We start from the raw sequence: 24306 nt of genomic DNA, 5'->3' as shown, positions 1-24306 counted from the left end.
AGAGTATAAACTGGTAGAATATTTCTTTTTTCCTCAATTTTATAAATAGCATTTTTGGCAACATTTCTGATTTTTTTTTTTTTTAATTTGGACAATAAATTTTTTTTGTTTTATAATTTTTTTTTTTACTTTTTTATATTTAAACGTATCAGTCTTTTTTCCTTATGGCTTCTGGGTTTTGTTTTATGTCTTATTTAAAGTTCTCCATTCCAAGATATGGAAAAAAGAACAAATCTTGTATACATTTTCGCTTTAGTTGTAGTGATACGCCTTGAAACTCATACTGAACTGGCTTCATTTCTCTTCATGTGGCATTCTTTCAAAAACTTGAAAATAGCTACCATATTTCCTTTTAAAGTTTAAACCGTTCTAAGCTGTAAACATCCCCAGTTCCTGTAATTGTGAATCCAGTCGTATTTCTTTGAGACTCCTTTGATGTCTCTAGGCCCCAGTTTTCTTTTTCTCTGAAAACAAAAGTTTTAGACAAGGTTTATACTTTAATGCTGTAAGATTGCACGCAGCATCTTAATTATATACAAATAAATGCCAACAAAGTATTATCAAGCAGAGGCCCCATACTCATCTATCATTAATAGTAATGTGTAAACAGCTTAAATTTTTAAAAGGTAGTTACAGAATTTAAGCATCATTTCTCAGTTTTCTTGTTATGTTTGTTGCCCAAATTACAGGCCCAGTTCTAGCACTGTTGCAAGATCTGGTTTCAAACTGACCTTAAAATGGCAAGATAGATGAAACATCAGTAAAGAGTAATTGCCACCTCTAAATCTTGTGACTCAATCACCAAATAAGTGACTATAATTATACAGTGATGTATAAAACAGATATCCCTGATGTCAACAGTTACAGTCTAGAAAAATCTCGATTTATTTTAGAAGCTGGCATTGTACCTTTTAGATACAATGATTTAGGCACATTCCTGACTTAGGCAAATAAAATTGTTATGACAGACAAAAACTTAAATACCTATTATGTTTCTAATGGCAATTTTTTTTTTTTTTAGTAAGCTTAAGATCTTTGTCTTTATGAATACCTAGTACATTTTCCAGTGACAAAAGTATTTTTTCAGTATGCACATTCCATACTCTGACTTCTGGAGAAAGATATTTACACTATAGAATGCCTAAAATTAGTAAAACTTACACCGTCTGGAACTTCAGGTGTGTTTTTCTAATTACAAGTAAAGTTGAGTAACAAATTATCTTCATTGTTCATTGTAAGCTGACAAAAGTTAGTAAAGACTAAGTTTTCTGAAATTACTGTATAAAATATCATTTAGTATACTTATTGGAGTGTTTAAGAGTCCCAATATTTAAATTAACTAATAATTATTTTAACAACCACAAGAGGGAGTTGCATGATTAAATTATCTTTATGCATTAAATTTTAATTTTAACTGAAAGGATTTAAAAGGTACTAAAAAATTTTTTCTACCTGTTATTCCTCCTTTTTTGTCTATTTAAGAAGACAAAGTAGATAGGCAAATTTAGAAAACCAAAGAAGTCAGTGTATGATAGAGATATTAAATATATTACTTATTTGTTTGTTAGATCTAGCATATAAAAAAGCCACCTCCCTGCAAAGTCAGCAACCTAAAAGTCTTGCCATATTTCAAAACATTAAATTTTACTAAATACAAAATATTAATTCTAAACATTGAAGGAGACTTTGTCATTATTTAATAGATATTTATCAAGTGCCTATAATTTTCAAGGTTTAATACTAGATACCAGGTGCAGGTAGTACAAAACTGAATTCAGTGTTTACCCAACGAGCTTGAGATTTAATTGAGAGATGTATTTGATAATGAAAAATCTAAAATGCTGAATTTTTCCAAGTGTGAAATGCAAGGAACTTCTCTTAGCTTGATAATGGTTTTTAAATACAAAGTAATAATATGTAAGTTCTTGAAATAGTTGTTCAGTGCTTTATCACAAATGAAACTGCAGCACAGTCTTTTACCAGACCTTGTGATTTAACGTGGATATAATAGGATCTTATTTTCATTTTATCAAGGTATACTTATTTGTATACATATATTTATATATGTTCTATGTATATTATGTACATTGCTTCTAAATAAAGTCACAATGATGTGTCTAGGTGTAGGGCTTTTTTTTTTTTTTTTTTTTTAAATATCCTTGTTCCGCCTTCAGTGGACCTCTTCAATTTAAAGGCTAGTGTTCTCTTTCTTTCGTCATGGAAATCCCACTCTGATTCCCAGTTTCTCCATAGCCTCTTTCTAGAACTTCTTGTATTCAGCTATTTAGTATCCTGGGCCAACTTTTTATTTATTTTGCATTGTCATATCTTCAGTATATTTCACTGCCTTGTCTTTCCATTCTACAATTAATTTTTGTTTCAACTCATATGAAATTTTCATTTCAGCAGTGATGTTTTTTAATTTCTAAGAGCTAGTTCTCTGGTTCCTTTTTCGTAGCAGATTGTTGTTTTATGGGTGCATTATTGTCTCAAATCTGTTAATGGCATTTATTAGAATTTAAGTTCTTGGCTATCTCCTAAATTATCTTTACTTAATCTGGGTTTAGTCTTTCTGTTGTTTATCTTGATCTTTCTCGTGTCAGATGTTCCTCAGTTGTGATCCTTGACTATTAATTCGTATTTAAGAGTGAAGGACTGTGAAGGCTAACTGAAAGCCCTGTGTAAGAAAGTGAGATTTGTCACTTGGCCGACATCAGTTTGTGAAAAATAGGAGCCAGCTGCTACAAGAGAACACTCTGCCATCACCACCAAGTATTTTATGTATATGGGGACCAGCTTAAGAAGTGTGTGTTGGAGGTGGGAGGGAGAAGCCTTATGAATAAACATACAGTTTCTTCTAAAGGATGGGGAGAGGTTGACTTCCACAGACCTCCCATTAAGCCCCTGTTTTCTTACACATTCTTCACTTCTACCTCCTGTTAACCTGCATTCTCAAAAGCCTCTTCAGGTTTCTGCAGGGCAAGTTCTGCCTCTTTGTCCGCAGTGCCCTCCTTGTCTATGAGACTGTAGCTTTCCTCACCCTCCATTAGTCTATGCCATTTCATCTGTTCTCAGTCTTCAGAAACTTGCTGAAATATCTTGTCTATTAATTGTCTTCTTCCTGTTGTATCCCTGTTGGACTGTACCAGTGATAGTCCTCTGTCATTTCCATGGGGTTTTAGGAGGCAGAATATATATAAATACAATGCTTAGTCAACTGTCTTTAAACAAAAGTTCTGGCTAATATAAGTGATTCTTCATAGCCTGGCTTTTTAAGTACATATTAGTCTATGTGTAAATAACAGGAATGAGGAGAATTTTTCCTTCAGCTTACCCACTGGAGTCTGTAACAAATCACCTCTTCTCTGTAAAGTACATATTACTAGGTGTGCATGAGTTTAATTGATCTATATGTGTAGTTGGTATGATTTTGTGTATAACAGTTTCTTCGTATGCCAAAAGAAAGAAACAAAACCCAAAAGAGTCCAAGGGATTCCTTACATCCCTGTTCACAGTCATTCCCCATAACAGAGGTGGAATTTTCTAGCCTCACCCCACAAGTGCAGCCCTCATTTTTGTAAGCCTGTTTCCAACTCTCTCTCTATGCTATCCCCTTCTTTAAGACCCTGGAAAAATAATTGTCATGTTTCTTTGTTCCCAGTCAGTACCTAACCCTCTTTCAGTTAGTGGAGGCTGATCAGAGCAAAAGTATCTTCGTAAATAAATGCTATAATTATTGTTCTTCATTATGAGTTCAATAATGTTTCTTAATGGATGTGTATTTGTAATATTTTGTACAGTGAAGGTTAGAATTGCACACAAAGAGTTTAATTTTGGCTGAATTTTCATAGTAATTTTTAGAAATTCACCTCGACACTATTTTTTTGTAAAATTCGTTATTCTCAGATTCCTATCTCAGAATCCCAAACCACAAATGAAAAGTGAACCAGACACATAAAAATTGAGGCATGAAGAAGAAATAATTCCTAAAAAATAGAGATCATATCTCTTTTTCTACTACATTCAGAGTATTTTTTTAGCTTGATTATAATTAACAGGCATATAAGATCAAAAGAGATCCTGAATGGTCTACAAATTAGGTTTGTCATTTCTAAGTAATATAGTCATTATAACGCTAAGGTTTTGTTTTCATGAGAAAGGAATACCTCTTAAATAAATTCTAGATAGTGGATTCACAGTATTTTGCTTTAGGGCTTCCCTTAATCATAAGAGATGCCTTTCCTTTATTCCCAAAGGCAAGCCACATCTTTAACCAGTGCAAAAACTCCTTTCTTTGTGAATCCCCAAGGATGTAATATTTTTTGTTTAAAAAACAGTTTTAAGAATTTACTCTTTAACTTCAGAACATCCCTACAACAACACCGTCAGCATCTGTGGCTCCTTCATTTCTCCTGTCTTTTTTGAATCAGATTTCTGCCTGTTGCCAAAAGTTATCTCCCACTACTATTGACCATCTGTGAAGCTGTCGGCTCTGTGGTTTACATTTTCCTATTTTGATAGAAACATTAAGAAATATAGTATTGAGAATTAATAAGGAAGCTATCTGTGACTGAGAAAATGTTAAACTCCTGTCCTGGAATTATGGTCTCAGATGTACATTAGTTAGAAAATAAATTAGAATTTTTTATGGTTTTCCATACAGAATGAGAGTTGTATGCTAGCATTTTTTTTCTTTTATCATTAAGTAAAGAAACTTCATCTCATAACATATTTTTGCCCTAAAGTCTTTTTTTTTTTTTTTTTTAATTTTTTTTTCCTGAAATGAGTATCGCTACACTGGCTTTCCTTCAGTTTTATATTTGCCTGATAATGTAAATTTTAAAATTTCTCTTGCTGCCTTCAAGATTTTCTCCATATCTTTAGTTTTCACCAGTTTGACTATGACATGTCTAGGTTTTGTTTTGTTTTAATACTATTTGGAGGTCTCTGGGCTTCTTGGACCTGTGGTTTATTGTCTTTCATTAATTTTGGAAAATATTTGGCTATTATCTCCTCAAATATTTCTTCTGCATCGTTTTTCTCTTTTCCTTCACCAGATAATATGCGTTAGACTGTTTGATATTGTCCTGCACCTCTTGGATGCCTTGTTCTTTTTTCTACTTTTTCTCTTTGTGTTCAAAATGGGTAATTTCTGTTTTCTAGTTCACTGATTCTTTTGTATCCACTATACTGGAAAGTCCGTTGAGGGAATTCTTTATCTCTGATACAATATTTTTTTCCTAGCGTTTGACTCTTTTTTTAATAATTTCCATCTCTCTTCTCAAATTAGCCATCAGTTCCTGCATGTTGTCTACCTTTTAACTAGATTTTTAAAAATATATTAGTCATATTTTTTTTTAATTCCCTGTCAGTTACAGCATCTGGATCACCTTTGAATATGGTTCTCTTGATTGTCTTCTCTGTTGATTATAAGTTAGATTTTTCTTTTGCTTTTCTTTGTGTTTCATAATGCCAAATATTGTGTACAAAATAAAAAATAGAAGAGACTGAGGTAAATGATATTTACATCCATAAACGAGAACACATCTTTTTCTATCAGATCATTAGTCTGAGAGGTTGAGTAGATTTAGTTGGGAGTGGAGCTGAGTTTGGGTTTTGTCGTTGCCTTTAGAGCACCAAAGTCTCCAAGTATCTCCAGCAATTGGCTACTCTTACTTTTTGTCTCTTAGAGTGGTGCCTGAAGTGCAAAATATATTATTTCACTTTTATCCTTTTACTTTGACGCTTACTGTGCTGTGATGGGTTCCCATTTACTCAGAATCCTTGATATGGTCAACAAGTTTCCACATGACCTGATAAAGGGCCAGACAGATAATAAATTACGTAGGATTTTGCAAGCCATGCAGTTTCTGTCACAACTATTCAACTCTGCTGCCATAACACAAAAACAGCTATAGACAATAAACAGTGAGTACGGCCATATTCCATTATAGCTTTATTCACAAAACAGGTGGCAAGTCACATTTGGCTAATGGGCCATAGTTTGCTGACCCCTTATTTAGAGCCTTGTTCCTACACCACCCCTACCCCTCACCTCTGTAATATAAGCTCTAGCAGGGGATTTTTTGCCTGTTTTGTTCATTCATTTCCCAAGTGCCTACAACAGTGTTTGACACGTAATAGGCTCTAGGTGTATTAAGAATGGATTAGTGAATTATGTTTTAAGTGTTTCTTATAAATAGCATATAGCTGAATTTTTAAAATCCAGTCTGCTGATCTATTGCATCTTAACAGATAGATACATTTAATTAGATTGTAGTTATTGTGATTACTGATGTATTTGAATTATTCCCATCATTTTTTGTTTGTTTTCCAGTTTTTTCCCTTTTTCTCTTCCTTTACTGCCATGTAAGTTTTAATCAAATTTTATTGATTTTCCATTTGTTCAGTCTTTTAATTTAGAAACTGCATCTTATTTAGCATTCTCTACTAGTGATCCTTAAATCTTTAACATGTATATTTGGTTTAGCAACAGTTGGAAGTATTCTTCATAAACACGTTCAAAACCTCAGAATGCTTCCCCTCTGATCTTCATATGTCCAATTTCTTGTTATTTTCTAATATTTTAGTTTTCCTTTGTTTTAAACAGTCTGTGCCGCCTCACCCACTACCATGGTCTTTTTCCTTTTTTAGATTTATTCATCTTATCCCTTTTGTATTAATTTCTTTGAGTAGTTCTTTCAGCAGCAGTCTGTGGTTGGTAAATTCTCCCAGACTTTATCTGGATATGTCTTTATTCATCCATACTTTGATAATTTAGGTGAACAGATTATCCCTCTATCTTCTGGAATCTATTAGTTCTTCAATTTTGGAAATTTTTTCAGCAGTATCTCTTCCAATTTTGCCCCTCCCCCATTCACTCTTGTATTTTTCGGGAACTCTTTTTTTTTTTTTTTTTTTTTTCAGATTTATGTGAGATTTTTTTATTCCTCTTTCATGTTTTCTATCACTTAATCTCTGTGTGTACTGGGTAATAATCTTAGATCTATCTTCCAAGTCACTAACTGTGTCTTTGACTATATTTGATTTACTGTTTATCTGTTTGGCTTTTTCATTCCAATAACTGTTTTTCATTTTAAGAGGTTATGGTACTTTTCCAAATCTGTCTATTCTATTAGTCACAGTGTCTTATTTTTTTGTTATATTCTTGGGTTTTTTAATCACTATAATCATCTTAAACAGACTTTTCCATAGCTTCTTTCAGACTGTTACGTAATCTTTAAATGGGTCGGCGGTGGGGGGATCCTTTCAGGCCATTGATTCTCATGGTAGATCATTTTCTTGTTTGGTCACTTTTCTTCTGAGAACTTCTCTTCATTGAGGATTTTTCCTTTATGGATTCCATAGTAGTACCTCCTGGTAGTAGAAATCAGTCACCAGAGCAGTTTGCATTTGCTTTTGCTAGGCTCCCAAAGGAAATCACCAGCCTGGGACTGATTGTTGTAATAATCTCACCCTGAACTCTCTCTCTGCCCTTATGGTATAAATTATGATCACTTAAGTGTGGTATAAAGTGGATTGCAGTTTCTCTCCACATATAATATTAAACAATATCACAAATATATATCTTGTTTTCTAATTTCAGCATAAACATAAACCATCATTTAGTCATTGGAACCACTATCAAAATGTGTTTAAATTTTCTTTTACATATTTAGCAAAAAAAAAAAAAAAACTTTTTGGGAGAAAATTTCTAGCATTAATTTTAAGAAATGTTGCTTTTAAATAAAATAATTAATTTGAACAAGTTTCTAATTAATGCTATTTGAGATATAATGGTAGGTGATTGGAATTTAGAAATGAGGAAAAGTATATTACTCCTAGTTTTACTTTAACTTGCCACTTCCTGCCTTCACTTTTTCTTCTCTTATTGTCCCACTCAAAAAATAAAAGCCCACGTGCTTATCTTTTAGGAGAATAAATAAACCCTAATGCAGAATTCTTATATTTTGGTAATAGAGGGATAAAACTCCACAAGTCAAATAAAATAATCTAAATTAACATAGGCTTGACAGAACAAGCTAGAGTAGGTATAGATGTGCAGAGACATAGCAGGTTTTCAGCCAGGAACATGCAGACCTCCAGAAAGACCTCCCTGTGTTCTCGGAATATAAAATTAGCAGAGAGGGTACCAGGATTTTAGTGTTTCTGAGAATTCGCCATTGTTTTTAAAACTTGAAACATAATGCCCTTGTATGTGTTTCTTCCAATAAATAAGGAAAATTACAGAGGGAAAAAATCTGTGGATTATTAGTGTCAAGTTTTTTGTGGAAGAAAAATCTTTTTAAAGTTAATTGTGAAGTATTTGAGCCGAACAGCTTCCCCAATCCCACACCCTAATTATGGTTCTAGAATACACTACCAGACTGAATATAGAAGTAGATTGAGGTATCTTCACTTTCAGTCCAGTACCCTAAAAAACAAGGTTCATATTATGCAGGGATGGGTCATAAGAATGTTTGTCAATTTTTATGCCTTATTAGGTTTTCCAGGCAGTTCATCATTCATGCTGCAAGATTGATTGCTTATTTTCTTTCTTGAAAAATCTTTGGAAAATATTTTTACAAAAGGTAATTGGAACATATGTGTGTGATTTCTCTAAATGGTATATAGTTTTTACTCTGCAATTTGAACATTCATGTAGATTAAAATCAATGTTTCATTTGTTGCATATATCAAAATGGATTCAACATAACCCACATTCCCTTCTAAAATATCTATAAAATGTTCCTATTAGAATAACATGCATAGTCCAAACATGTTGGACTTTTTGGAGTAGAAGGGCTTATCCTTTCAGAAGATCACATATGAATTAAATAGTAGTGAGTTAATTGACTAGACTAGAGCCTTTAGAGAAGTAATGGGCTACAAATGCTGTCTTTGGCATAAAGTGGGTTTATCTAAACCCTAAAAAAAAAGGTTAAAGTGAGTGACATTTGTCCACCTAATTAAAATAATTTTCAAGTTAAAATTTTGAAATTTTAAATATTTAAACTCACAATCTTGTCTATGGCCATGCCACCCTGAACAAGCCCGATCCCATCTGATCTCGGAAGCTAAGCAGGGTCAGGCCTGGTTAGTACTTGGATGGGAGACCATCTGGGAATACCGGGTGCTGTAGGCTTAAAAAAAAAAAACTCACAATCTTTTGTTTTAATGTATCTTTGAGATTCCTGGTAAACTCTTGTCACAGAAATATTATTCATTGTTTTGTTTTCCCAAGGCTGCTTAAAGGTGTGGGTCATCATATTCACTAATATGTATTACAGCTCTATTGGTACACCAGAAGGCCAGAATGGAACGACTTCAAAGAGAACTTGAGGTTCAAAAGAAAAAGCTGGATAAACTAAAATCTGAGGTCAATGAAATGGAAAATAATCTAACTCGAAGGCGCCTGAAAAGATCGAATTCCATATCCCAGATACCTTCAGTAAGTCTTTCTCTAACTATTGTGACCTCTGTGCTTGAACATGAGAATAGGCGGTATGTCGTAAGTATAAAAGCTTGATCTAGTTTTCTGAAAAGTTCTTAATTCATACTTGTTTTTCTCTTCTTACCTTCCCCTGCCAAACTCTACTCTTTCTTAACTAATGACACGAGAATTCAATGTAGATCCTTCTCACGTGGAATTATCTTTCAGCTCGAAGAAATGCAGCAGTTGAGAAGTTGTAATAGACAACTCCAGATTGACATTGACTGCTTAACCAAAGAAATTGATCTTTTTCAAGCCCGAGGTAAAGTTCAGTGCATACTCAGCTGAAATTCATTGTATAAATTTACCAACTCTTTTCCTGTGGTGAAAAACAGATTTATCAATCATAATCTTACCGTCTCACATTTGGCTTTGGAGCCAGATAGTGCTAAAGAACTATTGGGGTTTTCTGTCTTCCTCTACCCACCTCCCACCCTCCATCCCCCGCAAAAAAAAGTATGTTTTTGGTTGAGGAGTAATTCGATATATTTTATATCCTTCAAATCTGCTTTACTCATGTGTTAAAGGAAGACAAGGATTAGTATCTCCCATGTATTGTGGAAAGTATTGCTATTATGTATTAGTAGAATGTGTTACAATAATATTTATTAGGATTAAAATATATGTACTCATACACCTTTTTTGTATTTCCCTTTTTTTCTTTTACCTTTCAATTATTATGCTTTTAAAAACATAATTTAAAAGGCACCTCCACCCTAATGACATTATCTTAATTGACAAAATAGAGAAGAGAATAAAAAGTGGTTTATAAAATTATTAGAATAATTTGTTTATTATACTTGAGCTGTTATTGACAAGCAATCATTGCTTATTGTGGTAAAAAATGTTTAAAATTTAATTCAGTTCCATAGACAATTAAAAGGAAATTTTATAACTTAAACCTAATTCTGAAGTTAAGGAAATAATAGAGATATATAAAATGGAAAAGATAGGAAAGAGAAGGAAGCCAACAAAAAAAGTTCTTGTACTTTTGATTTTGTGCCAGAATCCATTAAACTGAAAGATGATTTGTTTTATTTTATTTGAAAACGTCAGTGAACTATTTATCTTGAAATATTCATAGAAAAATACATTAATTTAACTTTGGAGAGAAAAAGTTAGGGCTGGTCTAGAAACTATAGTCCTGAACTTGTTCCTTTTGTTTAAAATCTGAACCTCTATATTACATCAGTGCAAGGTTTTTATACTTACTTTGGGCCAAGCTATTTAGTTGCTTAAGTCCACATTTGATCATTTAAAATTATATTTTAAATCCTTAAATTTTTAGTTATTTTAATTTGTTTCATAGTACAGGGGTCTGGTTCTAATTATATTACTGTCTTACTAGCATATGACTTCTTCCCCAATTTACCACTTAGACCTCTGTTGTGAGTACTATATTATGCCTACTCAGCTGTTTTGAAATCCTTACATATAATCTGAGAATAGAGGTGTAAAATAAATGAAAAGCATTTCTGTGATTATTTTTTAGAAATAAAATATTTGCTTTTTAAAAAATAAATATTTTTAAGCTATAAACATTGATATATTTACTTTTTATATATTTCAGGACCACATTTTAATCCCAGCGCTATTCATAACTTTTATGACAATATTGGATTTGTAGGTCCCGTGCCACCAAAACCCAAAGGTTAGTGTATCCATTAAGTGTGAAAACTGTTACATTTTGAAAAAACAAGATTTTAGAAAATTTTATTTTTAGCAAACTTCCACTCTAGCAAACTTTGGCATTCTTGGACGGATTCACTAGGAAGATATTTATTTTTACTTATATGCTAGGGATTGGGGAAGATGCAAAAGTGTAATGTATTTAGCTCTTAAAAAGTAGTATGAATGTCCTTAGGATTCATCACACACTCCCAGAATAGCGAATCTCACCCCTCTCCCTGCCCCAAAATAATCCAGTGCAAACACTAGTATTCTTTATAATTTTAGACAAATGATGAGGAAGATACCTTAGGGAAGTTTATTTTTTATGAGTATCCTGTTTAATTTATACATGACTCTGTATAATCAAATACTCAATTCCAGATGAATAATTTTTGAAAATTATCAGTCATTTTACATCACTGATTTATAACTGAGACTATTTGCATTCCAAACTAGGAAATGTCAAAATGTGTGTGGGTTTTTTACTCCAAGCATTAAAAAATACATAGAAATGGGAAGAAGAAAGGCCAAGTATGTTACTCATTCTTTGTTTTGTTACAAGAATTTTAACATTCTCATTCAGCAGCCTGTTCTCGTCACTCTTTCATTTTTGTTTAAATATAATTTAATTATGCCTATTTGTATCTTCATTTTTTTTTTTAACTCATGTTTTTAAACATAGCTGGATTATAATGAACTGTTCTTACAGAGGTGCAGAAGTGAGATTAGGGCGTTTGACACAGTAACCAAGTAGTCAAACACTGGATGCTGTTCAGTGTTAATTGAATAAAGGAATAAAGAAAACGGTGGCATAGCTGCCTCCTTAGAATAAGCGGAGGGGAGGTTTCAGACTCTGAATGCGTTGCCTCACTATCATTTTACTCTTTCAAAAACTGGGATTTTTCTTATGAAAATATTCCTGTTTTGCTTCAACATAATTTAATACTTCTGTGTTGAGGGTAGCGGAGAGGTGGGATATAAATAAGATCAGTCTTGATAAGGGTTTATTTTACTATTCTCTCTACTTTTGTATATATGTTTGAAATTTTTCATAGTAAAAAGAAAAAAAATCATTACTTAAAAGCTTTTTTACGAAAGGTGGAAGCTTGTGTGCTGGCTGTTTTTGGTGAAATAACAGGTCAATCATTTTTGCCTTAAGGCTAAAATGGAGAGTTACTAGTTTCCCTAATGGAGGTTTGTTTAGTTCTTAAAATCAGATCTCCTTCACAAGGCAGTTTTTTTAAACAGCTGAAATTACAAGCCATCTTTTGCAGTGTAACTTCCTCTTTTTTCAATTATGGTGGTTTAGTTTCCAAATACCTCGAATAAAAAGATTTATAATTCTAAGTGCCAAATGAGATTGTGCAGATGTAAGAAAACCATTGGAGATTTTTCATTAAAAAGAAAAGTGAAGACGATGCCTAGATCGAAGTGTTAATATAGAGTGAGTGGTCCCCCTATCTAAAAAACCTTTGTAGTTAAACAAAAAGGATAAACAAAGTTTTACTAAAAATGTGCCAGGTGGAATGTTTTCTAACACCTGAGTGAGACTAGAATTCTGGTAAGTAGGATGGATCCCCAAATTAAAACAAGTATTCTATAAAGAGTGTGAAATAATTTCCGATGAGAAAAAGTTAAACTTTTTTTAACTGTATTGATTTTAATGTGTTTTAGGGGATACTAACTAGTATTGTCAGACCCTTGATTTTTCAAATATTTTTTCCTAGATAAGCCTTGTTTTAAAATTATTCAATTTTAAAAATATTACTATATACATAATATCCTCAAGTTGCTCATGCATGTGGCAAAATTGTCATAATGCCTAAAAATTGACCAATGCCTAAAGTTGGGAATTTTGCAATAAAATGTTCTTTAAGACTAACCAGTAAATAAGGTGCTACAAAAGAGATACAATACAAACGATCACTTAATTATTTTAAATTTTTTGTAAAAACTTCCTATATTTTCATCTATTAAATATAATAGTTTGTCTTTTAAAGTAGCAGAAAAGGTATCATTTAGTTCCCATCTAGTAGGTGGAATTTGCAAATTAATATACATTGTTTTAATAGTTTGAATCATTAAATTTTAAACCTTGACAGGAGAAACCTAATAGTGCATGCTCCTTTTACTTTAAAATGTCCCAAAACTAATTTGTAGGAATACTATTCTAAATTTATAATGGGACCCCCTTCAAAAAAAAGTTCAATAAATGTAATTTCATTTTAGATGCAACATTGGAGGAATATAGTTATTCCTTGTATTTAAGATTCCTCTGTTCATTCAAACATTCTAGAACATTGGCCTCTTAAAGCTGCAGTAACTTTATTTTATAAGTAAGAAAGATTAAACCGAGATGGTATGTGATTTATCTAAGATCACAGAGCAAATAAATTAGGCGTTAGTAGCAGAGCCAGATGCAGAAGTGCATCCTCATAGCTTTCAATCTAGTGTTCTTTCTACTGTTCCATAATAAATACGATTTAAAAATAAAATGAGAAATAAAGTATGCTAAATTTTTTATACCGATTTACTTCTCCAGGGTCTGTTTTTGAGGTATAGTTGAATAAGATTATAGATATTAGTTCATCTTTTTATTTTATATGTGTCATTGTTCAAGGCTTACATTTTCCACAGATAGAGAACATTTAACAAAAACTTTCATGCCTAATAGAAAACAGAATTGTAAATATTACTTCAGTTGGAAATGAAACTCTAACTTTAATGAGACTTAAATTCACTGTCAGTATTGTATTGTAATAGGACACCTTTTCACAGTCTCAGGTGACATTATGGGAATCTTTGCTATCAGTTACCATATGAATTGATTTCCCTTTTCTCCAGCTATAATTTGGAGAAAATGATGCTTTTTTCCCCTTTAGGGAGATAACGAGGTGGTTGCATCATATCCATGTTGCTATTCCTCAGCAGAGAAGTACCTGCTTGATAGAGGTTGGTGAGGGTCAAGCATGTGTGTCAGTTTCAGCTAGATGCTTCATTTGGTTAACAAGCAAGGCTTGATGCTGTGCGGTACAAGTAGTGTTTAAAATTGGCAGTAATTTATGACTTTGTGATTTTTTGCTTCTAAAATAATTCTTTTGCTTCCTTACAGATCAAAGGTCCACCATCAAAACACCAAAGATTCAAGATACAGAAGATGACGAGGGGGCTCAGTGGAATTGTACTGCCTGTACCTTTTTGAACCATCCAGCCTTAATTCGCTGTGAACAGTGTGAGATGCCAAGGCATTTCTGAGCCAAAAGGCCCTATATCTTCTATAAAACCACATCTGAAGTTCAAGAAACTAGTCTGTCATCAGGGGAAAAGTTTCACTGCTACATAGGATTTTGTCAGATCGAAGGTGTGACAAGATGGTGTTGTGCTAATGTTAAATGTCAGCCCACAGAGCTAATAATACCTCAGTCTAATGTCACGGGCAGTTGAAATTCACCACATGAAAGGTAATCTGCTGAAAGACTTGGTTGCCCACTGCCTAGCCATGTACAGTGTTAACCAGTAGCCCGTTATGAATCATTCTCCATGTGTTGATGCCTAGGTGTTCCCAGTACCTTTTTCCCCTCATGTCACTACTGAATTTTGACAGGAGGAAGGAATGGAATGATGGCTTTTTTTTTTTAAAGCTTCCGGTGAAACACTACAAACATGAAGAAAAGGAACAAGGTTTAACTATTTAAAAACTGTTTGCTGCCGCATAGTGCCAATGGATGGGGGAGGAACTTCACGAATCTGTGGTACTCTTGGCCTCATCTTTGTCTTCCCTGAAAACGTCTCCACTCTGAAGCCAGCATCTAGGGTCTAAAGATGAAGAGGAAAGCAGCATGCATTGTCTGTACAAACATGCAGTGAAATATCCCAGAGCTTTTCCTACTGTACAGATCTCTTGAGTCTGCTTTAAGTGATTTCTTTTCTCCTTTATTATTTTCTTATATTTCTATATGTATAGTGTAATAGTCTTTTGTTAACTAATTTTCTTTTTTCCTTTTAGTGATTAAGCACGATCATGTCCCTTTTTAAGCCTTACCTGAAAGAACCAATGCCTTAAAATAAAAAAGCATTAATGAAATGAAACTATGCACAAAATAACTTTCCTCTACTTATTCTGTACGTTGCCCTCATGAGTGCCGATATTCTGTGAAGACATACAGCTGCTGCACAGGGAATTGCAGAAAATATTACAAGACTTAGTCTATAGGTCACACTATATACTGACTTTAGCAGTGGGTGACACAACACAGTGTTTTATCTTCCACAGGGAAGCTTAAAACAAAAGATATTTTTAACCCACTGACAGCAACAAGGTTAAACTCGCTCCATCTACCTGGTGTCCCACAGAACTTTCACAGGAGATCGCTCTTGGGAAAGTACAGTCTCAAAACCAGCTACAGCCCAGGTCACACTATATACTGACTTTAGCAGTGGGTGACACAACACAGTGTTTTATCTTCCACAGGGAAGCTTAAAACAAAAGATATTTTTAACCCACTGACAGCAACAAGGTTAAACTCGCTCCATCTACCTGGTGTCCCACAGAACTTTCACAGGAGATCGCTCTTGGGAAAGTACAGTCTCAAAACCAGCTACAGCCCTTTTTTTTTTTTTTTTTTTTTTTATTTTGAGAGAAGTTAAATGCTTTACTGTTCGTTTCTAAACCTGACTTGGTGGCAGTATCATGTGTATTTATAAAACAAGGCTAGTCGTATTTAGGACAACTGAAGAAAAGCTGGAAAAAAAAGCAAACTTGAACACTGAAGCAACCTCAAGCATCTCTTTATTTTGATGATATATTTTTATAAGGAAAATAATTATTCAGATGATCAGGAATGTATATAACTAAATGAAATCAAGAAAAAACAGTATGCATTTAAAAAGACAAAATTATGAAATTATATATCAGTGCTTAGAATGGGGCTAAGGGAAGTGCTGAAATATAGCAAAATATAGGAGATAATGTAAACTGTCACCCACTGTAAATGTTTGCAAATGGATATTTTTTAAATGAAAATACCACAGGTGATCTATATGAATGTCAAAGCCTTGACTTTTAGGCTTTGCATTGTGTATATGGGAAGAAATATGACAATCCTACTTAATTAGACAGTAGACCCAAAGCCCTTACATTTGATGCATTTTGCTTTAAAAATAGGCCTTGTTTTTCAGCTTCATCTGCAGTTCTATGTGAAGATCGATAAATCAGTTTTTACTTGTTATATTAATAAAACGTAATTTGGATATCTTGAGTTGATGGTTTTGTGATTTAGCTGGGTAAACTATCTTTGTAACAGATAAGTTATTTATAAAAATTAAAAAAACTTATATTCTAATTTGGATTTTGTGACTTGTTTTTAAAGTTTATGGAAGAGGAGATATATTATGCCCCAGCAGAACATTTGATAGTTAATTAAAACCAGAGAAAACTCATTCTCTAGAGTCTTCTCATGACATCATGATATTCAACTGAATTTCTTGGATTATTTTATCAATTTCCCCAAGCTGCTTTTTACCTGATAAAAGAAAGCAGTCATGTTTCAGCTGAGCAAGAAAAAATGAATATAGCTTTATTTCCATAGTTTATTTTAGTTTTTCCTTTTTGAGTTTTTAAAGTTTACTCCATTGTTAGAAATGTGATTTCTTGGATCAGTTAGCCCGAGTAGTCATTTAGTTAATATTTGCTCTCTCAAAAAATGTATTAGGGCCTGAGGAGGGTGGTGCTTCTCCTGAAGAGAACCTTTTATATTAACAATTTTCAAAAAATTATGACTCAGTTTTTCTGAGCTTGAAATGAGCAAAATAGCACTCACTGACATCTTTATGATGTCGCTGTAGAAAACCCTGCCTTGCCTTGATTGGTCTTTTAAACCTAGTGGGACAGAAATACCCTTTGCCAGGGAATATGAGACCTGGGCACCTTGGCTGTCCGGAGACCACCTTTCAGGAACTGCACTAAAACTCAGTTACAGGTACTAAGAACCTAGATGGAAAGATGGACTTCTGTTCCTCATCACTAGTTATTTTTAGGTACTGACATTCTCGATTCTTAAAGGGAAGGTGGATAATTAACAGTTCATGTAAACTGGACTTGACCGGAAAACTTTTACATTAAAATGTTGACCAGTATCTACTATCATTGATAACATTATACAGAGACGCATATCATATTGCAAATTTTTCTTTTAAATTTTTTATTTTTTAAATGACTAATCTGGATGTACCTACAGTCTAATATTAACAGACTTTATATTAGAGAATTAAAATTATACAGGAAACTATAGTCCAAAACTGTATTGGATATTAACTGTAAACATTTTAATCAAAGCATTTATAAATAGCATAGTAGACTGACATTTCAGAGTTTTCTCTGTCCTCGTTCAGTGTCAGTGGGAAATGGTGTGAGCAATGGTAGTTTTAAGAAATGAACTGTAATATATAATATGCAGTCCATGAGTGATTGAAGTTGGCCTTAGAAAATAATATTAAATCTGTAGTGGCACCCAAGGCCATTCCACATTTAATGTCTGCTGCTCGGTGTTAGCATAGTTCCCCATATAATATTACAAAATGCTTCTATTTCTCTGTAACATGTGACACATTTTTGGCTCCATTTTTAGAAGTCGCAATTATTTTCATTTTACTTGAAGATGAAATGGCTCAGCTGCATTTTAATTTTTATTGCTTCTATCTGAAAGTATAATTAGGCAACAGAGAAAAGAAAGGACTTCTAAAGAAAACAATTTTGTAGCTTTATATTAAGTTGGGTTTTTCCCCCTCAATATGTAGTAAGCTGTGTTTTTGTTTTAAGGGAGTGTAGTTAATCATGTAAAAATGCTTGGTAACACATTGTGTTTGTAACTATATTTCTATATTACCGGTTCAAAAATAGCATTGCCATGTTGTATTATAATAGTTCATTGACTTACCTAGTAACTTGGAAAGGCTACAAAAACTATTGCGTGTTTAACACTATGGCACCTTGTTCCCCAGATAGACCTCACAAATCTCATGAGGACAGTTGGGGTCAATTTCAGGCATCTCCCCAAATTTTCTCTATAACCCTGGCAGTGTCCCTTGCTGTCTATTTCTCTGCCTTACGAAATGAAAGTAATTATATTAATGTTAAACCCACGTTACAAGAATGTTAAGGGGACTATTATGAACTGCCTGAGCCAACGCCTTCTCTCACTAGAAACGATTATCCTAAAACAGTCATGTTCTTCTATGAATGGGTTTTAAAGCATTTTCCTCAACAGTATTAATAAACAAAACGGTAAGTTTACTATTTCTCTGAATTTGTCTAGAGACATCTCGGTGGGTCAGAATTTGGTATTTTAGTTACTGTGGTTGAATACCTTTGCAAAAGGTTGGTTGCTTCGCAAAGATAAAATTATGCTGACCTGAAGATCGAGTGTGTTCATATTTCTGTTATATGTCCAGCTATCTAAAGAATGTACATTTTATGATGGATCACAACAAATTATTTCTCCAGGAAAATAAACTTTCTTCAAAGGACTTACCCCAATGTTTGCACAACTGCATATTTGTTTTAAGCCTAGAATTGATCCAAGGTGCTAGCCTCTCTTTACAGATCTCTTTCTTCCTTTTCCTTTTCTAAGGTCAAGAATACTTCCTTCCTCTGATCCCGGTGACATTATGGGACCATTCCAACTTACTGATCTGCATTCCAAAAATGTGTCTTGACCTCATAGCACAGTGTACACATACTGCAGTGTCTTCATCATGGAAATGCTTCCCAGAGATTAAAAAAAGAAAGGACTTTCAACTCCCCTCCATGAGTCCACTCATAAGGTCTTAGTAGGCTTCCTGTCTTTTCACACTCATCTAATTGGTTCTCCTTCCTCCAGCTTACACCTCCGTGCACTGCAGCTAGATTAAAGAGAAAACACCAAGTTGGTCCACACTCCTGTTCAGAAATCTTTACCGTTTCCCCATCGCTGACTGGGCTTTCTCGTAAGATCTGTAGTCTGTTCTCTAGCTACCTCTTCAGGATGTTTAATTACTTTCCAACGAAATACTCTTACACTAAACTGGCCTAATCACCTCCCTCGATAGATTTGCCCATTCCCATGGATGTACTTTTGCCCATCCCATTTCCCCTGTCTAAATTCAACCTTCAAGGATCAGGTTAAGGGTCAAGATTATGAGATCTTTCCAAATTGCACCTTCTCGTCGAGCTTGCTGTATTTTCTGTCTACTTGGTATTCACTGCTACTTTGTCTCCATTTAAATGCCCACAGAGGAGTTATCTGATGTAGCCCTTTGGGTCCCCCACAGTAAATACCCTTGTGCATGGTGAGAGGTCAGCAATTGTTAATGGTGATGATTCCTGAAAGCCTTTTTTTGTTGTTGTTTTAATCTAAATTGAAACAGGGAAGGGGGCACTATTTTTACTGAGAAAACTGGTCTGAAAAGAGGAAACGAAAGTTGAATGCAATTTGTGTGATAACCTTCACCTCCCGGAAAGAGGTGGAAGAGCAGGCTTCTCACTAAAGGAAGAATAATAGCCGAAAGCAGGGACTGTTTGTATATTTGTGAATTAGCTATGTGGAACCAAGCCTGTGATGGGTGCTATGAAGCAAGTGTACATTCTATTACATGAATGTAATAGAGTCTTAATCACTACCTTTTGGTTTTTAATAGAATGGTTTCACAAACCCTTGTGCTGAAGTGGCAGATTCTTTTTGTAATAGTACACACACCTAAGAACACTAATTTGCTAACCCAGGCAACCAAGCTCTGCTAAGCTACTGAATGAGAAGCAGTGTGTGTGATTTCAGTAAATGATAATAGGTGATTTTTGTTAAGATTTCGAAGTATCCCAAAGTATAATTATATTTAATATCAAATGACTAAAACAGCAAAGCTTTTAAAGCTGGCCACTGTATTCCTTATTACTCTCAAACTTTCTACTGTTCATGACTATTAATGTGCTACAGTTAAATGCACTGGCTTCGTATTACATGAGACAAATGGCTCCCACATTCTGAGACAAGTGATATAAAGAATAAGCAGAATTCACTGAAAACCATAAACCAACTGTCATTTTTTTGCCCTGAGCATATGTGCTCTGGCATCTACATTTGCTATGGGGCAGAAATCTTGAGACCCCCGCTTAGAGTTATATAAGGCTTTCATTTTCATAGCACATTGACATAATCATCTGTCCACAAGTAAAAGGATTTTATGACTGTAATGAATTTCATTGGTTCTATTTTCTCAATTTCCTACAGGCATGATACTGAGGGGGAAAAAAATTCTTTCGTTCTCAACGATTTTTAGTACCATTTCAGCTTTCTCTTCTCCAGACAGAATGACTACCTTCGGTATTTCCTCATACACTGTTTTCCTTCCTTTCGGGGCCAGCTTCCTCGGCCACGCTTTATGAATGATGATCGGACATAGGACCTTTGGCATCCTGATTCATTCAGAAAATGGGCTTAATGCTTGTTTTCTGGCACTGCGTGTTGTGTGCTTTTGATTATGTGCTAGGGCAGAATGGAGGCTTCCTACTGTGGTGACATTCATCGCAGTACCCTGCCTGCACTTCCAGAGTGATTATGGGTCCCAGCTGACTAGAATTGTGCAATCCAGTCACTCCCTCTGTGTTTAGTGTGTGTGTGTGTGGTTTTATTTTACTTCATGGCTATTGACCTTATGCTGTTTTTATAGAATCATTTTGTCTAATGTTTTAGATTATTGAAACTTTAATGTCTCTTTTTGTGTTAACAGCCCATCCTAAATTAATCCTTCTCTACATATCTGCACTGAGCACTTTCTCGGTAGGTTTGTGTGTCACTCACCAAGGGACTGAGCGGAATGGCGGTGGTGATTCTTAGCCTCAGGACCAACCACGATTCAGCCCTGTGGTGTCGTCACATCTCTCCTCAGCCCATCTTTTCTCTAGACTCTTCACCTATGTGGTTAAGGCTGCATTTTCCTAGCCTGATAATGAGAATTCCGAGGAAAAGTACCTCACGAATCACTTACCTGTTTCTCTCAAAGATAATCAAATTGATCTGACAAGATCTGCTTCTTCAGCAAATAAATTGAATGCTTAGTCTTTAAACTATGATTAACACATGCTTATTACTATACTAGGCACTATTCTAAATGATTTACAAATATTCTCATGTCATCTTCATAACAACCCAGAAGTAGATGATACGCTATCCCCATTTTACAAAAGAGGAATGGAGGCAAAGAGAGGTTAAGCAACTCACCCAAGGTCACACAGCTCGTAAGACTCGGCCAGAACTCCAGATGGAGCAGTCTGACTCCAGTCACGCATTTAACCACAGCAATGTTCTGCCTTCAGCCTCTCCTAGGAAGCTGCAAATCGATTTTTATTTTTATTTATTTTAAGATGGCTAAGGTAAGTTATCAGCTTTGTCTCTAAAATCATCTTTACATTTGAGGGGAAGTTTTACAATTCAAGCTTTGCTATTTCCTCTTTTTGCTGGCTTTCCTAATCTTATTCCTATTATTTGAGAACAGGGTCTCTTATTTTGTTCACCACTGTATACCCTGCTCCCAGCACGGGCCTGCCATATAAGGTTGATGACCTAGTGTAACTTTATTTCGCTATCATTTTCCCCCAAATGCTTCTCAATATCACATTCCTCCATTAGGCCAGGCCAGGCAGTGTGTTCGTGAACATGGGAGATAAAGTCACCCGCTTAGAGCTCACAGAAGGGAAAGAAGTATGCGAGTACAGCCAGTCTCCATTATTTTTGGATTCTGTAGTTTGTGGATTTGCCTACTCACCGTAGTCATTCGTGGACTTGCACAGGAGGGTGAAAATTTCAAGTCTCCTGACATTCATGTTCCCAGCTGAGGTCAGACAAGCCGACGGCGCTCCGCCTTCCCGTTTCAGCTCTCCTGCTGTAAACAGCGTCCTTTCTTACAGTCTGTTTAGTACCACGCTTTTGCATTTTTCGTGCTGGTGATTTTGCTGTTTAAAACGATCCCCAGAGCTCCGAGGTGCTGTCTAGTGTTCTTAATTCTAGAAGCCCGTGATGTGCTCGGTAAGCTTCATTCAGGCGTGAGTCCTAGCGTTGCTGCCTGTGGGTTCAATGTTAGTTGAAAACTCCATATTAAAGAAGGTGTCTTTAAACAGAAACACATACAATAAAGTTATATATCGATTGCTTGATGAAAATGTGGTGACCAGAGGCTCGTGGGAACTTAAACCTGTATTTCCCTGGGAGCAATAGTTTTAGTGTTCGCTAATTCAGTGTTTGTGGAGACTTTATAGACATAACTGCCATAAATAATGAGAACCAACTGTAATTACGACGTAAGGCAAGTGCTGTACAAAGAGTGCCAAGTTCAGTGAAGGGGGAGATGCCTTCTAATGGTTGAGTCAGGGACAATTTATGAAAGGGAGGCATTTGAGATGGGACTCAAACGATAGGGAAGAATCTGAGAGAGGTGGGAAGAGAGTCCAAATGCAGAACACGGAGTGAGCCACAGTGCCGTCTAGAAACCACAGAGGCCCTGCAGAGATCCGAAGGTAACTAAGCGTGGCTAAAAGGTGAGTACAGGTTGGGTAGATAAGCAAGAAAGGTCATTCAAACCGTTCTGTGGGGGGACAACTCAGTGCACTTAATTTGATAGGCGAAAATGAGCTACGAAAATAATTCAGGTAATTTGCTCAAGAGAAATGAAAAATGTAAGTCTACATAAAGATTTGAACATGACTGTTGAAAGCAGCTGCATTCATAGTAGTCAAAAACTGGAAACCACCCAAATGTCCATCAATAGGTGAAGGGGTAAATAGATTATGGTCTGTCTGTACATTGGGATGCTGCTCAGCATTTTAAAGCAACAAACACTGACTGACACAGCAATATGGGAGAATCTCAGGTACATTATGCTGAGTGAAAGAAACCAGACACCGGAGTCTAAGTAATTTTGCATGATTTCATTTATATGAAATTATAGAAAGGGCAAAACTAATCTATGGTGACAGAAAGCAGGGAGCGGCAGGATAGGAGTCACTGAAAAGGGCACGTGGGAACTTTGGGGTGATGAATCTGTTCTGCATCTCGACTGTGGCGAGATTACATGGGTGTGTCCATTTGTCAAAACTCGTTTAAAAATGGGCGCATCTTGCTTAAAAAGTATGCAATTTCTGAGTGTACTTTATTGTACATAAATTAAAATAATAAATTTGTTTTAAAAGAAGCTTTAGGGGAAGAAACATCTGATATGTTTCAATACTTCTCCCCACGCTGATGAACGAGCATCCATGAGAGAGAAATAAGGAGAAAAGCAGAAACAAATAGTTACCAACTAGATGCTCCCTTACCAATTACCAGGAATAAGTAAAACCTTGTTATATCTAAAGCTAAAGACTCACAGACATCATCCCATTTGAGAACTTCCATTATCTGTACTGTTGCTAACTTGTGTTTTATTACGATTTCGTATTAATGGTGTATATACCAATTCCTCTATACTATATCACCACCATGTATCTGGTTGGTTTCCTTCTCAAACCATAACCCTACCGAATTAATGTCAAGATGACTGTAGGGGGTCGTCCTGTGTTAGGAGCATTGTGTTGACATCTTTGTCTTCTAGGGAGCAAAGTGTGAAATCCGCACACATCAGCACACTGTGGAGTGGCTGGGTGGACTGTCCACCCGTATGGCAAGAGCAGCACCAACCTATGACTTCGGTTCCTCCCGTCCTTCCGAAGAATCATTCTCTCTTAGGGCAGGAGGAGCTGCACTGTCCTGGTGGTGCCCACGCTCCCAGGCAGCTACCCTCTGATGATGTTTCACATGGGGTCACCGAGTCAGCAATGGACACCCGGTGGGCGCAGCCGCTGGCCTTCTGGGGGCCCGACGCAACCGCACAAACAGGTGTTCTCAGGGGAGCCACCAATCTTTAGTTTTCCCAGTTTTGAGTGCCTTTGCATTAAACTATATGTTTAAGTCTAGTAATTGTCTTGTATAGGAAATTGATACCTCTGGTCATATTCACAGTAGAGCATCCTGTGCTGTCTGACAAATCCCAGAATTATCAGATGTTCCCAGTTTCTACCGTTAAACCTTCATTTGGAAATTGCATTTCTTTTTGGTTCATTCAAAAAATGTAATCCT

General features: G+C 35.1%; 1 protein-coding gene and 1 non-coding gene across 7 annotated transcripts in view; both read left to right on the top strand.

Annotated features, from left to right (window-relative positions):
* TAB2 (TGF-beta activated kinase 1 (MAP3K7) binding protein 2) overlaps positions 1 to 16506 on the top strand; it is a 73224-nt gene extending 56718 nt beyond the window's left edge. For 5 of the 6 annotated variants that reach the window (XM_025049237.1, XM_025049241.1, XM_025049240.1 and 2 more), the window contains 4 exons: positions 9291 to 9451; positions 9662 to 9755; positions 11064 to 11144; positions 14277 to 16506. In XM_025049237.1, coding sequence (XP_024905005.1) covers positions 9291 to 9451; positions 9662 to 9755; positions 11064 to 11144; positions 14277 to 14419 — 479 coding nt within the window. In that variant the 3' untranslated portion in view covers positions 14420 to 16506. The remainder of the gene's footprint in view (positions 1 to 9290; positions 9452 to 9661; positions 9756 to 11063; positions 11145 to 14276) is intronic. The other variant, XR_003047347.1, reaches the window with a different exon arrangement.
* LOC112482571 lies at positions 9027 to 9145 on the top strand. The gene has a single exon (XR_003047357.1). It is a non-coding gene; the product is annotated as a 5S ribosomal RNA (ribosomal RNA).
* Positions 16507 to 24306: the final 7800 nt, after the last annotated feature.

Source organism: Pteropus alecto, unplaced genomic scaffold (assembly GCF_000325575.1).
Source record: "Pteropus alecto unplaced genomic scaffold, ASM32557v1 scaffold185, whole genome shotgun sequence".
Taxonomy (NCBI): Eukaryota; Metazoa; Chordata; class Mammalia; order Chiroptera; family Pteropodidae; genus Pteropus; species Pteropus alecto.
This window is presented reverse-complemented; position numbering and strand designations above follow the sequence as displayed.